Source organism: Emydura macquarii, unplaced genomic scaffold (genome assembly GCF_026122565.2).
Source record: "Emydura macquarii macquarii isolate MOO-44397 ecotype Brisbane River unplaced genomic scaffold, CSIRO-AGI_Emac_v2 contig_2636, whole genome shotgun sequence".
Classification (NCBI taxonomy): domain Eukaryota; kingdom Metazoa; phylum Chordata; order Testudines; family Chelidae; genus Emydura; species Emydura macquarii.
Genome location: NW_027132773.1, coordinates 20,573,524 through 20,587,952, shown reverse-complemented (window position 1 = coordinate 20,587,952; position 14,429 = coordinate 20,573,524). Strand labels below are relative to the sequence as shown.

The 14,429-nt window shown below is 41.2% G+C and overlaps 1 protein-coding gene across 7 annotated transcripts in view; it reads left to right on the top strand.

The window, feature by feature from the left end:
• Positions 1–14,429, top strand: part of ANKRD26 (ankyrin repeat domain containing 26) — a 130,443-nt gene that overhangs the window by 99,453 nt on the left and 16,561 nt on the right. For all 7 annotated transcript variants that reach the window (XR_010922858.1, XM_067564264.1, XM_067564261.1 and 4 more), the window contains one exon: positions 2,142–2,388. Coding sequence is in view for 6 of the 7 variants with exons in the window: in XM_067564264.1 (XP_067420365.1) it covers positions 2,142–2,388 (247 nt within the window). In the remaining variant the exon portion in view is untranslated. The remainder of the gene's footprint in view (positions 1–2,141; positions 2,389–14,429) is intronic.

Here is a 14,429-nt window from a genome sequence, read left to right as displayed (position 1 = left end):
TTACTGATTATTGAAATATTGTTTTATTTCCTCTGGGGAAATCCTCCCTGTGAGGGGCATGCCCAGTTCACTAGGGCTTAAATGTTGCCTATGTGTAAAGAGGCTCCTCTGGTCAGAGATGGACACTCTAAGTGCGTTTGCTGGGTGAGAGAGTTGCATATCCCACAGAAGTGTAACTTCTGGTTAGCCCTCAAATCCAGGGCACAGAAGAACCGGGAACTCAAGCTGTGACTGTTAATTATGGAGTACTCCCTTCCCTCTTCAGAGCAAAGTCAGGAGTACCCTCTCCCCGCATACATCAGTCCCCAGGGTCTCTAGAACCCCTTCGATCTTGTTTCAACACTCTCAGTGACTGCTGAACCAAAGTCTCCATTGCTGGCAAGTGCTAAGCATGTCTTGGTACCATTGCCTCCCTTTTCGGTCAGAGCTTCCCCATTAGAGGAGGAAGAGGATGATGATGGAGACCTCTCTTCAGTATTATCAATCTCTGTTTAGGATTCTCCTACGTACCCATATACAATGTACCCATATACAAACCCCCTTTCTTGAAGAGACAGGGAAGATGTCTGGGGACCTCATTACTCCTGATGAGAGTAACCCTGGATGCCAGCCACCTCCTCCTTATGGTCCTCAATGGCCATATTGGGATCCTTGGGCAGCTTATTGCCAGCAATTCTCCAGGGCCCCATTAGGCTCTAAGAGTGTTTTCAAAGGTTCTGTCAGTGGTAGCTGCCTTCCATACTCAAGATGTCAGGAGATGGTTATCCTTCTACCTAGATAGAACTAAGTCATTTGTAAATCTCCTAGACTGCTCGTTTTGTTTGTAGACAGATCTAAAGGTTCTGCTGTTTCTACCCAAAGACTATCCAAATGGATTTCAGGGTGCATTATAGCTTGTAACTGCTGCCAGCGTCCGCCCCCTGCTGGCAAGTCAGCTCATTCAGCGAGGTCACAATCTATATCTATGGCTCCACTTAAAACTGTCCCATTATCTGACATCTGCAGAGCTGCTACGTTGTCTTCGGTACATATCTTCTCCAGGCACTACGCCTTAGTTAGTGCCTCTAGAGCTGATGCGGCAGTTGGCAGTGCAGTTCTTTCCTCTGTGCTGGACTCGATTCTGAAGCTCCCTCCTCTTTATAGGGATACTGCTTGGGAGTCACCTGAAGTGGAGCACCTATAGGGATACTACTCAAAGAAGAAAGAAAAGTTACTCACCCTGTGCATTAACTGTAGTTCTTCAAAATGTGTCTCCCTTTGGGTGCTCCACTACCCACCCTCCTTCCCCTCTGCTTCAGAGTTTCCTTCTGAGAGTCAGCAGTGGAGAAGGCACTGCAGTTTGCCCACAGAGCCTGATATAGTCTCAGTGCAGGGCATGAGGATATTAGAAGTGCATGCGTAGCTAAATACACACTGCTCATGAAAATCTTCAAGCAAAGGTGCATGGGGCACACTCACACCTGAAGTGGAGTGCCCGTAGGGGGTCTCGAAGAATTGCAGTTACTGCACAGGATGAGTAACCTCTCTTTCTTATCCTATGAGCCCTAATTCATACTTGAATAAGAATAGGGCTATCTAGAAAACAGGTTCTGATCTGGTAAAGTGTTAAGGAACAATTCAGCTCCCATTATAACAGTACTTCTCAGGATTTGAACTACGTTGAGAGGAAGGACAGTCCGGTGATTAGGGTACTAGCCTAGGACTTAGGAGACCTGGGTTCAGTTCCTAGCTTTGCCAAAGACTTCCTTTATGATCTTGGGCAAGTTGCTTACTCTCTCTGAGCCTCAGTTCTCCCTTATGTTATATGGAAGTGCTAATACTTTCCTTTCTCACAGGGTGCTGTGTGATACTATAAATACATTAAAGATTATAGTAATCGGGCGATATAACTATCTAATTATACATGGCCTTGGGGTCAAATTCTGAGAAGTGCTGAGCATCTCTAACTCACATTCATTCCCATGAGCACTCAGAATCTTGCAAGATGGGTTCTCAGAAAACTCCAGAGAGAACTGAGTAATTCCTCATTTCTAATATTCTTAATCATTTACAGTTATAGAAATGTAATAAAAATAGCTTGAAATTTGGATAATATTCAGTTGTGAAAGCGTTAGTAAAACCTATGTCTAAATTTTTCACAGAGCTAATGAAAGGATAGCAGAGGCTAGTGCTAAACTCCTTCAAGAGCGTCACAGGAGCAAATCTTTAATTGCCAACAGCATTGTAAATGGAAGTCTTTCTGCAAGTCCAGTCCTGGATACAACTCAGTTTGGAAATCTCGGCAATAATTTAACACTAAATAGAAGTCTTGGTCTTGGAGGAAGTTTCATAAACCCCAGTGGAAATGCATTATCTTCAAAAAACAGAGTGGAAGCTTATCTGGCTAAGGTGAGCAATTACAGATATCATTCTAAACTATTTTTATATAATTTAAGATTAAATTAAGTATGTCATAATCTTATTAATAAGCATCCATTTTAAATGCAAAATATATATTCCAATTCTTGTAACCTAATAGTGTAAAAACCACAGTAATTAATCATGAAAATAAATAAATATATAATTTTAGGATGAAAGGAGAGACTATAATACTAACATAGTGTGGGCCGTTCGGCCCTGTTTGCAAAAAAACATGCACACTAGCCAAAATATCTGGGAACTAACATCTAATAAAAAGAAGAAAAAAATCTTAAGCATATTTGTCCTAGGTTGCAGGAAACTCCTAGCACATGTGTATATTAAGTATTTACATAGAAAGGTCATTTGTATTATGAAAGGGTACAGATAAAAAGCTCATGATATCAAACTTGCTAGCTTTAATTAAAAAAAGAGGAATACAAAAATTCTGAAGAACAACTATTAGTTAATGGTACCTTGTCTTTCCTCAGTTATCTTCCTCATGTTGATATGATATACATGCTTCCTAGGGCTCCACTCTCTGGCAAATGACTTGGCACATGAACATTGACCCGTTCGGCACCATTTAAAAAAAAAAAAAGAACGATATACAATGGGGTTGCCTGTATTTATCATACATAACGTGAGGAATTCATGCCATGCACAGTAAATATTTACTTTTCAATAGCTCCTTAGCTTAGTCTCTTTGGGCTGTCTCATGTAGAAGAGTAGAATAATATGGAAAGGTAAATAATACCATACACATGTATTATTGCTGATTTTAATAATAAATAATAATTAAAAGATGCAACTAATTGTTCTTCTTCAAGTGATTGTCCACATAGATTTCACCTTGAGCGTGCATGCACTCCGTGAACGGAAAATCGGATTGTTTTTGAACAACAGTGTCTATTAGGGCCATGCCTGTGGCCTGGGAGCCCTTGCAACCACCATAGCTGAGAGTAAAAAGGGCTGGGCAGCTTCAAACGCCTCTCAGTTCCTTCTTACTGCTTGTGGCTACAAAATGGAACCCCATGTTGCCCACTTCTCTTCACCTACAGAGAGAGTATTTGGAGCTATTGTTGTTTAGATAATTGGTAGTTTACATAAGCTTAGTTAACATCACTGGGTAAAAAAAAAAAGTTTTTACTTTAGATCAGGTTTCTTGCACACACCCACAGCCAACCTTTCTGTATAAGGGCTACTTACTTCCCCCCTTACCATAGAAAGGCCGAAAATGGCTGAAGTCAAGTCTCCAGGATTCAAGATTTGCCTCTCCTGTGAGAGGGCAGTGTCCTTCAGTGATGGACATTCAAGATGCCCTGAGGTATAAGAGAAGGACATGTGTCTGAATGATACTTGTGCAAATCTCTCTGAGAACTTAAGCTGCATCTTCTAGAGACAGGTATCTTCAGGTATCTATGCAGGTATCTTCAGATCCTGGCAAGTGACCTGAAAGACCTACTCCATCTGGTCAGTCACACACTCTCCAGCAAATCATGATGTCATCCCAAGCTCACAGAACACTCGGAATACCCACTCCTTTGGCATTGACCTAGGAGAGGAACCAAAAGGGGCACTGCTTCTCAGACCAAGGAAGGTACATATCTTCCTTCCTAGTCAGAAGACACAGGTCATCACCTATGACTCTGACACTGCAGTCCCTTGAGGCTGAGCCTTGCCCAAGTACATCAGAGCCGAAGTTGTCACTGACAGCCACTTCACACAGTAAGCACTTTGTCACTTCAGATATTACTCAGGCAGCAGACTCCTCTCTGGCACCGGATAGGTCCACACCAATGGCAGCAACACAAAGAAAACCTGTGATGCATACATCAGCACCATAACCATGACACCAGCACCTTGTACAGCACTGACAAATGCATTGGTACCAACACAAGCCTTTTTGAAATTGAGATGTTTCTCAGTATTGGCTGATTTAGCTGTGGGACCAGTTCCGGAATTGCTGATATTAGACAGGACAAGAAGGACGATAAAGCAAACAGGTCACTTTTGTTATCTCTCTGTAACAGCAACAGATCAGGCCATTGTGCTCCACCGATGGAAGAGCTGAAAATGGGTGTTCCTCTAGGGAATACAGCATACCTTCCTCATCTGAATGTGACCCATACCTCCTTTAAATAAGCCAGTTGGACACAGACAATTGAGGGAGGAACCCCTAAAAGATACCCACAAGCGTTCTGGACTGAGACAGGAACCCCGAAAGTTGTACCCTCCCATCCCATGTGTCCTCCTCCCCCTCATTACTCCTATCAACCTTGGCCTTATTGGTCCCCATATGATATTAACCCTATGTCAGGAAGCCAGTTTCCACAGAGGTCTTCAGACCAAGACCATCCTTGCCTAAACAGCAGATTGAGCCAGTCTTAACACCCACTCCCAGACATCATTAATTGCTGAAAGGGGATCAAAACCTCAGTGGAGATGACCCCTCCTCTGATCACTCACAATTTCTAGCTATTTCCTCCTCATCTCCTGATGAAATGACCAACCCTCCTTCTACATCCTCCGTAGGCTGGTTAAAAGTTTTTCAGGAACTGAAGCAACCAGCAGAAACATTGGATATCCAATTAGGGATAATCCAAGAAAAGCAACATAAGCTATTAGCCCTTCTTCAACCTTCATCTTTAGGCAGAATGACTTTACCTATTAATTTAGGGCATTTGGAACCAACAGAGGTCATCTGGGACACTTCTGTATCCATTCCTTCCAGCATCCAACCGTGCAAACGAGATACCAGGTACCAGTTAAGGGGCACAAATACTTCTTTTAGAGTCCCACCCTCATTATCCTGATTGTCCAGACTGTCCATGAGAAATCTAAACAGCCCAAATCCATTCCCAGAGATAGAGAAACAAAGAAGTTGGATCTTTTCAGACAAAAAATATGCTTCTCAGTGAGTCTTCAAGTATGATGTTCTGTTACAGGTCAGGTTCTCCATTTTAGCATACAAGCTCTCCAATGAATATCAGGAAGAATTAAGGTTAACCATGACAGATGGACAACTCACTGCTAGAACATTGCGTCAAGCAGCACTTGCTGCATCAGGCATGGTAGATAGACCCACGGCTATCGCTGTGATAATGAGAGGGTCGTCCTAGCTACAGACATCTGGTATCCCTCATGAAGTCTAAGTGACCATCCAGGATCTACCCTTCCTAGTAAATTGACTGTTCAACAGTGATGCCAATGGAACATTGCACTTTCTTAAAGATTCAAGAAAAACCCTCCAGTTACTGGATCTTATATTTTCCAGCTCCTAGAGGTAAACAACAACATGGTCAGCAGTCCTCATATAGATACAGATTACAGCAGCAAATGCTATCGTCAACCATGCACTTAAGAGCCACCAAGGAAGAGGCAATGTTTTCACCAATGGCATTTTTTGAACTCTTCCTTGGCACCCCTGCAACAGGGACAGTTGGTCACAAAACATCTCTGTCAGGAATGTCGAGAGTCCAGCTGGACCAACTGTGTATTCACTCTCTTCTATTCATGTTGGCAACCACTTGTTTTATTTCAGAGACGCTTGGCTGGGATTACTTCAGACCAGTGGGTACTCAGGATAGTCAACAAGGGATATCCCATCCAGTTTCAAGCTGTTACAATCTCCTCCCACCCTCCCTAGAAATCCCTTTCATGAGACACTTCTAAGACAATAAATTAATTTCCTTTTGCAACTAGGAATAATGGAAGAAGTTCCTCAAGAATTCAGAGGAAAAGTATTCTACTCCCACTACTTCTTGTTCCCAAAACAGAAGGGGGCATGGAGACCCAATCTGGGTCTTCAGCAGTCTCAGTGCCTTCATTCAATGTTTCAAATTCAGGATGGTCACCTTAGCATGTGTTATCCCTTCCTTGGATCCCATGGAGTGATTTGCAGTTCTCAACCTGAAAGACTTACCTTCACATTGTGATACTCCCAGCACATAGAAGATACCTAAGTCACCCGTAGACCTCATCTGAAGTTCCTGTCTAAAGTAGTCTGACTTCCATATTAATCAGTTCCCTTAACAAGTCACCTATTCCATACAAAAAACTCTAGCTCTCTTCACCTCTCTAGGACTCAGAGTCAACAAAAACAAATCCACACTAACTCCAAAACAATTAATTGAATTTATAGGGGCAGTGTCTAGATTCCAGGTGAGCAAAGACATACCTACTTCAACAGAACTTAGACATCATATAGCAGTTCCAGGTACATCTCATAACAAATGAGAATTTGTCTGAAGATTCTGAAACACACGATGCCACACTTCACTTTTGTCCACTTGAAGTGTGGTTTAAATCAGTGTGTCTGCCCAGTGCAGCATGGGCAAGGAGGGCTCCACAGAAGTTCTGTGATCGTTAGACTTGTGGGCACAACCAAAGTAAGTATGTAGGAGAGTTTCATTTTCCACATCCCTTCCATCAAAGATTAGTCATGGACTCATCCACTTGAGGGTGGGGGGCACACCTGCATCAACTTCAGATTCAACAGAAATGGTCAGCTCCCAAATCCTCCCTCCACACCACTATACTAGAATTCAGAGCAATTTGTTTGGCATGCAAGGCCTTTCTGCCTCTCCTTCAGGACCTCACTTTGCAAGTTCTTACCAACAACTCCATTGCAATGTGTTACATCAACAGACAAGGAGAAACCAGGTCATCCCCTCTGTACCAAGAAGTCATACTTTTATGGACTTGGAGCATTAAGCATCATGTTACCCTGCTAGCTATTCATCTTCTGGGGCATCAGAACAGGTTGGTAGTCTGCCTCAGCAAAGGACTCTTGGAGAGCTGAGTGGTCCCTCAAGTGCTTGACGACACCCTGAGCTATCTTGCACAGATGAGGGTCTCTGACAGTAGACCTGTTTGCTATATGACACAACAACAAATGTCCAAGATTCTGCTCCAAAGAAGGCAGGAGTCTGGGATCCTTACAGATGCCTTCCTCATCCCTTGGACACCAGGGATGATGTAAGTTTTTCCACCGATGCACATGATCCCCAGCATGCTGAGGAAGCTAAGATAAAACTGTGACCATGATACCTCAGCTTAAGCCAGGCAGTTGTTTTATTTGGACCTGATTTAACTGTCTCTGTGCAGAGGCCAATAACCTAACTGGTTCTACCCAGCCTGCTGTTTCAGAACAATACCTAGATCCTCCATCCAGACCCATAGTTCCTGAACCTGGCAGTTTTGGAGGCTGCCTGGCTTACTGACATCTACAGAGTGGAGCTGTTTTGAGGTAGTCCTAGACATCTCGTTTCAGAAACATAAAGCCTTCAACAAGGAAAACTTACCAGTCCAAATGGAAACAATTGTCTGTTTGGACTGGACAACATCACAGCTCACCTCTCTAGGCAATAGTTCCAAATATATTAGATCAGAGTAGTCAATTATTTCTTGTCAAGGTGCAAATTTCTTGGTCAAGGTATAGTCGGGATCCAGACTCCAGAGAAAATAATTTTTAAAAAAAATGATAATTAAATAAAAAGATTTCAAGGTCCTTTCAAAAGCATTTGGCAGCCCAGATTTTGACTGCGGTCCACCTATTGACTACCCCATGTTAAAGCAGTCAAGACTATCCCTGCACTTGATTAGAATTCACTTGCCTGCAGTCTCAGCAAATTTTCCACCAGCGCTACATGATATTTTGTCGCCCCACTGTGGCAAAATTTCTGAAAGGACTGATCTATGCTTTTCCATCAGCCCCTGTACCTTGGGATCTTATTGCAGTGTTGCCTGTTTTAATGGATTCCTCCTTCAAGCCCATGACTACCTGCTCCTTCCATGATGCCTAAGTGAAGATGTGGCCTTCCTGGTGACCACACCTTTCGACAAAAGGATGGGCTGTGTCAGGCCTTTATGGCAGGCCCTCCTTATACCATCTTCCAAAGGGCACAGTCACCCTAAGGCCTCATCTGAAGTTCCTGCCTAAGGTAGTTTTAGACTTCCACATTAATCAGCCTCTTCATCTGCCAGTCTTTTTCCCCCAAACCTCATTCTTCACCTGCTGAAGCAAAATTTCACACACTGGATATAACTAGAGCATTGTCTTCTTATATCTGGACAGGACTAGATTGATTAGAGCTTCACTGAGACTGTTTGGTACTTTTGCAGAACAGATGAGGAGACAACGGATATCTTCGCAGAGATTATCTAAATGGATTTCAGACTGTATACATACTTGGTATGCATTATTAAAGAACGATATTTCCCCAGACACATCAGGTTTCATTTGACTTGAGTCTAGAGGGCCTCTGCTACCTCTTTTAATAGTTCTATTGATGGAGATATGTAGAGCAGCTTTATGGAGTACAGTCCATACTTCTGCCACTCACTATGCCTTAGTACAGACCCCTAGATCAGATGGAAGCTGATGTAGGCCCCTAGATCAGATGCAAGCTTTGGAGATCCTTCAATCAGTACTTAATTAGGAGTCCTTTACCCATTTCTGGGCATGGGATGCTGCATGCTTATCACCAAGAATGAAATCTGTGTGGACAGTCACTCGAAAAAGAAAGGTTACTTAGCCTTACAGTCAGTTAGTGAAGTTCTTCAAAATGTATTGTCCACACAGATTCCACAATCTGCCCTCTCTCCTCGCTAATTCAGAGCCCTGTCACATGGTATTCTTTGTTGGTGAAAAAATTGAGAAGTAGTTGAGGCCATCCCATCCCTTATCCTTGGCTACAGTGATTTTGAGGGTTCCTAGGACTCTGGCACAACCCCAGTGGACATTGGACACTGATATTTAAAAAGAATCTGAAATTGCACGTGTGGGGCACATGCACATTCAAAGTAGAATTTATGCGGACAATACATCACAAAAAACCACAGTTTTACGATAAGGTAAGCAACTTCATTAAATGGATTCACAGAGTCTCACTCTTGTAGCTGTGTACCAATCTATATGATACTTGAATTGGTCAGTCTTCACCCTAACAGAGAACACATGTTCAATGCATGATCTTCATTCTATGAAGAATGTATTGGCCTCTTACTATGATGCTCAGGAACCACCAATATGTATTTAGATCAGTTTAATACAGGATTCTTCACAAAATACCTCTCAGTTCCCTTCTGTGAATAAGACTGCCTTCACCTCAGTCTGTCTTTCTCTCTAGTTTTTCTTCCGCCATTCACTCCACCATTGGTGGGAGCTGAGAAATATTTTTTTCACTTCAAGTTCTTCAGTTTAGTTCTACAGTAGAATCCATTTAATCAGCCTCCTGTTAAAAATTTTGTTTATTGTACCTGAGAAAATGGCTGCAGGACAAACCACTATGAATTAATGAGTATCAATGGCAGACCAAAAAAGGGCAACGTTCTCTAGATAATTATGAGCATATAGTTCAGGCAGAGTAGGGGACATGATTATTATTAAAGAACTAACTCAGGGCAAAAAAGGCAAGCAGGAGGGGATAGGCAGGATCCGGGAGGGAGGTAGGAAGGAAGAGGATGTAAACAGAATTTAGGAAGGCAAAAATTAGAAGAGGGAGACACAAAAGTTGAAGGGCAAAGAGGATGAAGCAACAGAACAAGAAAGAATAGGAGTTGGGGTAGGAGTAGAATGGGGAAAACGCAAGAATGGAGGGGATGAAGATCAGGAGGGAGAAAATGGAACAGAAAAAATAACAGGAAGAACAAGGAGAAGGGAGGAATCTGTTGTATATAGGTTTAAAAAAGAACACTTCCAGTTTAAACAAAAAGGGGTAAGAGTTCTGTGGTTTTTTTAAAGAAGCAGAAAAAGAGAGACAGAGAAGGGAAAGAAAGTGGAAATGGAAGTAGAGAAAATCAGAATAAAGAAATGTAAGCAGGAAGAGAAGACACAGGCAACTTTTAGGTTGGTGATTATTTTTATGTCTTACTAGATTTTGCAGTGTGTATATATAAGAAAAGGGGGGAGTACCAGAGATATGTTTCCACACCACTCCTGACAGTGCACACAATGAGCACGTGGTCTCATAATACACATACTTTCTTTCCTGCTTTGACCAGCATAAGGACATTCATTCTTTGTCCTCCCTCCTGGTGCATCACATCACCACTAGATAAAGCAATCTCAAAGCAGCACATAAGATGGAGATATTTGACAACAGCCACCAAAATTAGTGAACTTCTCACTGCTGGTTTACTTTAATTTCTCTTTACCTTAAGGGTTTTTATACTATTTTAATGCTTTGTTCATAACTTATTTTAAAAGAATTAAATGAAACCAGGTATAGGATTTTTTTTCTCCATGAACTAACTCGTGACTGGCAGCAATGAGGCCATGTGACAAATCAGTAAATCTCTATTATTTACCTTTTCAGTGCGCACTGTGATCTGAGAACTCTATTAAACAATGTACAGTTAATAACCTCAGCAGACATAAATTCTCTATTAAGAATTGTCTTGATAGATCTCCAGTCTTGGGCTACAAGCCCCAAAATCATAAAGAATTACAAGGGTCTTCTGGGGCTGTGAAAATGTCTCCTCACTGTTCTGTTTACTACATATTGGGGACCCATGGCTTCTTCCACCATGGTCAGTAGTTTTCAAAATGTAGTTTTCACTTGCTTCAGCTGTACTGCAGTATGGTTAATTATATCATGTCAGTTTATAGGTTAGCTATAGTTTCAATTAAATATTTTTAAAACCCTAAGTAGTGTTTAATACTGTTTTAAGTTGGTTAGTTCTAATGAGTTTCTGGATTTAAAGTTGATTAATCTCATATCAGATCCAGATAAAATATCTACCATTATCTACAATATGTGCCATGTGACGATAAAGTTGTTGTAAAGGACTAGCATACCAGTTTCCTTTAGTATCTGGAAAAAGACCACTTCTTGAGGGGGTGCTCAGTTTGCCCTGGTCAATGCTGTTACCAAAAAGACACTGTCTAAATGGATGTTAGATTGCATTCCTCATTTCTGTGATCCAGCTGGTCCAAATCTAAAAGGCTTTGTCTAAGCTTACTTGATCCAAGGCAAGACTGCTACCACTGTTTACCTCACAGACGTCTCCATCTGTCCAGACATCTGCAGCTGCATGGCACGCTCTGCACAGTGCATTATTGCTTGATTTTGGCTTCTAGGAAAAAATCCTATTTTAGACTCCCCATCTTCCAGAACATGTTTTCACGGTAGGGAGGCCAAACACTGTCTTAAATAAACTTCCTCTTCTCGAGACATTGACCTTGTTGCTGCTACTTGGTGTAATTATGCTCTCATTTTCTTTTGAGGCATTCCTAGAGTATCTTACTCTTTAAAAAAAAAAAAATTAATAGCAGTGTCCATTTGGGCCACACATGCACCCTGTGCTGCCTCATGCTCCTGTGTAAGGGCATAAAGGATGAAACAACCCATATTGCACATGGAACTGAGATGGAACCTGGCAAATGTCTGACCTGCTAAATTTCCTCTAGCTTCAAATTCATCTTTTAGAATTAGTTTGGTGAAGAAAGGTCTCTTCACCCTCTTTACCTATGATTAATTTTCCAACTTGGACATTTAAAAAACAAAACAAAACAGAAAGATAGCATGCTGTACTGTGAGGCAAGGTGCCTCATGCCAACTGCCATGGTGGACTCAGGGTTTAAACCCTGCCCAACTTACAATGAATTTACTCCCTGGTTGATGGAGATAGTCATTGCCTTTTCTGTCTGGGAGAGACCTCATTTCTGATAAGTTTGAAATCCTTCTTGTTGATGACTCACAAGTTGAGGGATGCGGTGCTGAAACTACTCTTACTTGTGCAATTGATGCATGTCACCTCAGACCCAATGGACATCCACCTCCAACAAACACAAGGGCTTATCCTCAGTGAGTGCCCTTCCGAGTAGGCACAACACCCTATTGTCTAGCAGTGAAACAAAGGCCAGGAAGAAAAACAGGTATTAAAACAGACACCAGTGACATTGATGCTGATTCCCCCAGTACAGGCCGCTGCTGGCTACCATTTTGGCATCACTGCCAATTCAGTATCAGTATCAACAGATTTGGCACTGGCATTAGCACAAGCTCCTCCAGTAATGATCTCATCAGAGCCAGCACCAGTGTCCCAACACCAGAATGACACTGAAAGGAAGGGCCGAGGAGAGACCAGACATAGCTCTAAGCATGGAAAGGCACTGCCTCACAGAGAAGAGAAATCATTCCTTCAAGGGCAGGGCACTTCAGTCTTTTGCCAAGGGAATGGCACTAAGTAAGCTGGCATCAGCACAGAAAAAGGTTCCAGCACTGGCCATGGTGCCAGTTACAGGACTGAAGTATGTCTTTATGGAACCATGGAGACCCTTTCAGGGACATCATTGGTACCAACATGATTAAGCCTCCTTTGTTTCACAGAAGGTTGTCAAACCCTCTGAGAGACCAAAAAGAAACCAGTGTTAACCTCTGCGTTGGACTTAAATTCATTCCTTTCAAGCTCCAGTTTGAACTCTGGCAGGTAATGACGTCTTGGTATCATTAATTGAATTGACCTAGGAATTTTGGAGTATTTTTATTCATGCATTCTGTAATGTAAAATATTGAATAGAAATATCAGACATTGGCTTTATTTGAACCATCAGTTTTATCTATTAGGAATAATGCCTCAGACCCATCTGCACTAACCCTTTTGTCATCTCATACTCTGATTTTAGGTGGAAAATTTTCAGAAAGAAGGAGCATGTTTTGAAAATCCCTTATACTAATGTCTTTGGGGATTAACTTCCTTTCAATACGTGTTTCACAAAATGGCAAAGGCCTTGAAGATTCACAGCATGCTAACTGTTCATGACAAATGTAGATTAGCAGATTTCTTCCCAGAGTACTTTCTAATGGGTAATCCTTTTCAATAGGATTAATCAATTGCCAGTCTTCCTAAAAATGTGAGATTATAGCCTTTTGTGAGCATTCTCAATGCTGCTTAATTATTGCATGGCATTTGGTTACCACTAGGACAGGCACCTTACATAGATGAATATCTCCCTTTATTCTACTTCAGCCCCACCACCTATTTGTTTAAAGAAAGAATCAGTCACATTCAATCCCTTTCAGTTTCAGGTCCTAAATCCAGGTCTAACGTTTAATTAGTAGTACAGTAGACCAGGTTCTATAATTGTGTGGCAATCATGTTCCAGTATCCTTGATAGGAGCCCTTACGTTATATTGATTACAGTAAAATTATCCAAACAATTTTTCCCTTTAAATTTTAAAAGAAAAGTTTTGTATTTTCCAGGAATCTCTTAGAGTTGCATTAATGTAACTAATTTTTCTGTTGGGTTAATAATTTCAAACATTTTCTAAGTCTTCTCATTAATTTTTTTCTTTAAAATTAAAGAGGTCATTTGTTGTATCTAGCTGGCAATGCAGGATTATTCTCCACTGTATATTTTCAAGTGCCTTTATGTGGTTTACTTTTGCAATATCTCAAGAAATTTTTTTGAAAAAAATTCAATAATCTTATTAGGAAAAAGGAAATTTGAGGTGAATATCAGGACGCATCTTATTGTCAGGAAATTTTTCCTGTTGTTCAGGCTAAATTTCCCTCTCCTAATTTCATCCTATAACTCCAAATTAAATTCCCTAGCCTTGTTTATTGATTACATCCTACACATATTTGTAGATAGCTCTCACACACTTTTATATACTAAATATCCATAGTAAAATCTTAAATTTACCTTTCAGGGGAGGATTATCTTTTTCTTCTAATAGAGATGATTTCCTTTCCTAGATGAAAGTAAGTAGAATCACTATGAGATTCCTGGGTAATTTACCTTTCCCCTCTCTTCCCATAAGAACATAGGACTGGAAAGGACATCCTGCATTATCGAGTCCAGTTCCCTGTTATTGCAGGCAACCTCATCATATAGTCTTGTTCATAAATTTTTGAAGTTCCATCTTAAAACTAGTTAGTTTGTTTGCCCCACTATTCCTTATTGGAAGACTGTTCCAAAACCTCACTCCTCCTCTGACTGTTAGAAACCTTCCTCTAATTTCCAGCCTACATGTATTCATTATCAGTTTATACCCTTTTGTTCTTTTGGTCTTTAGCTTAAA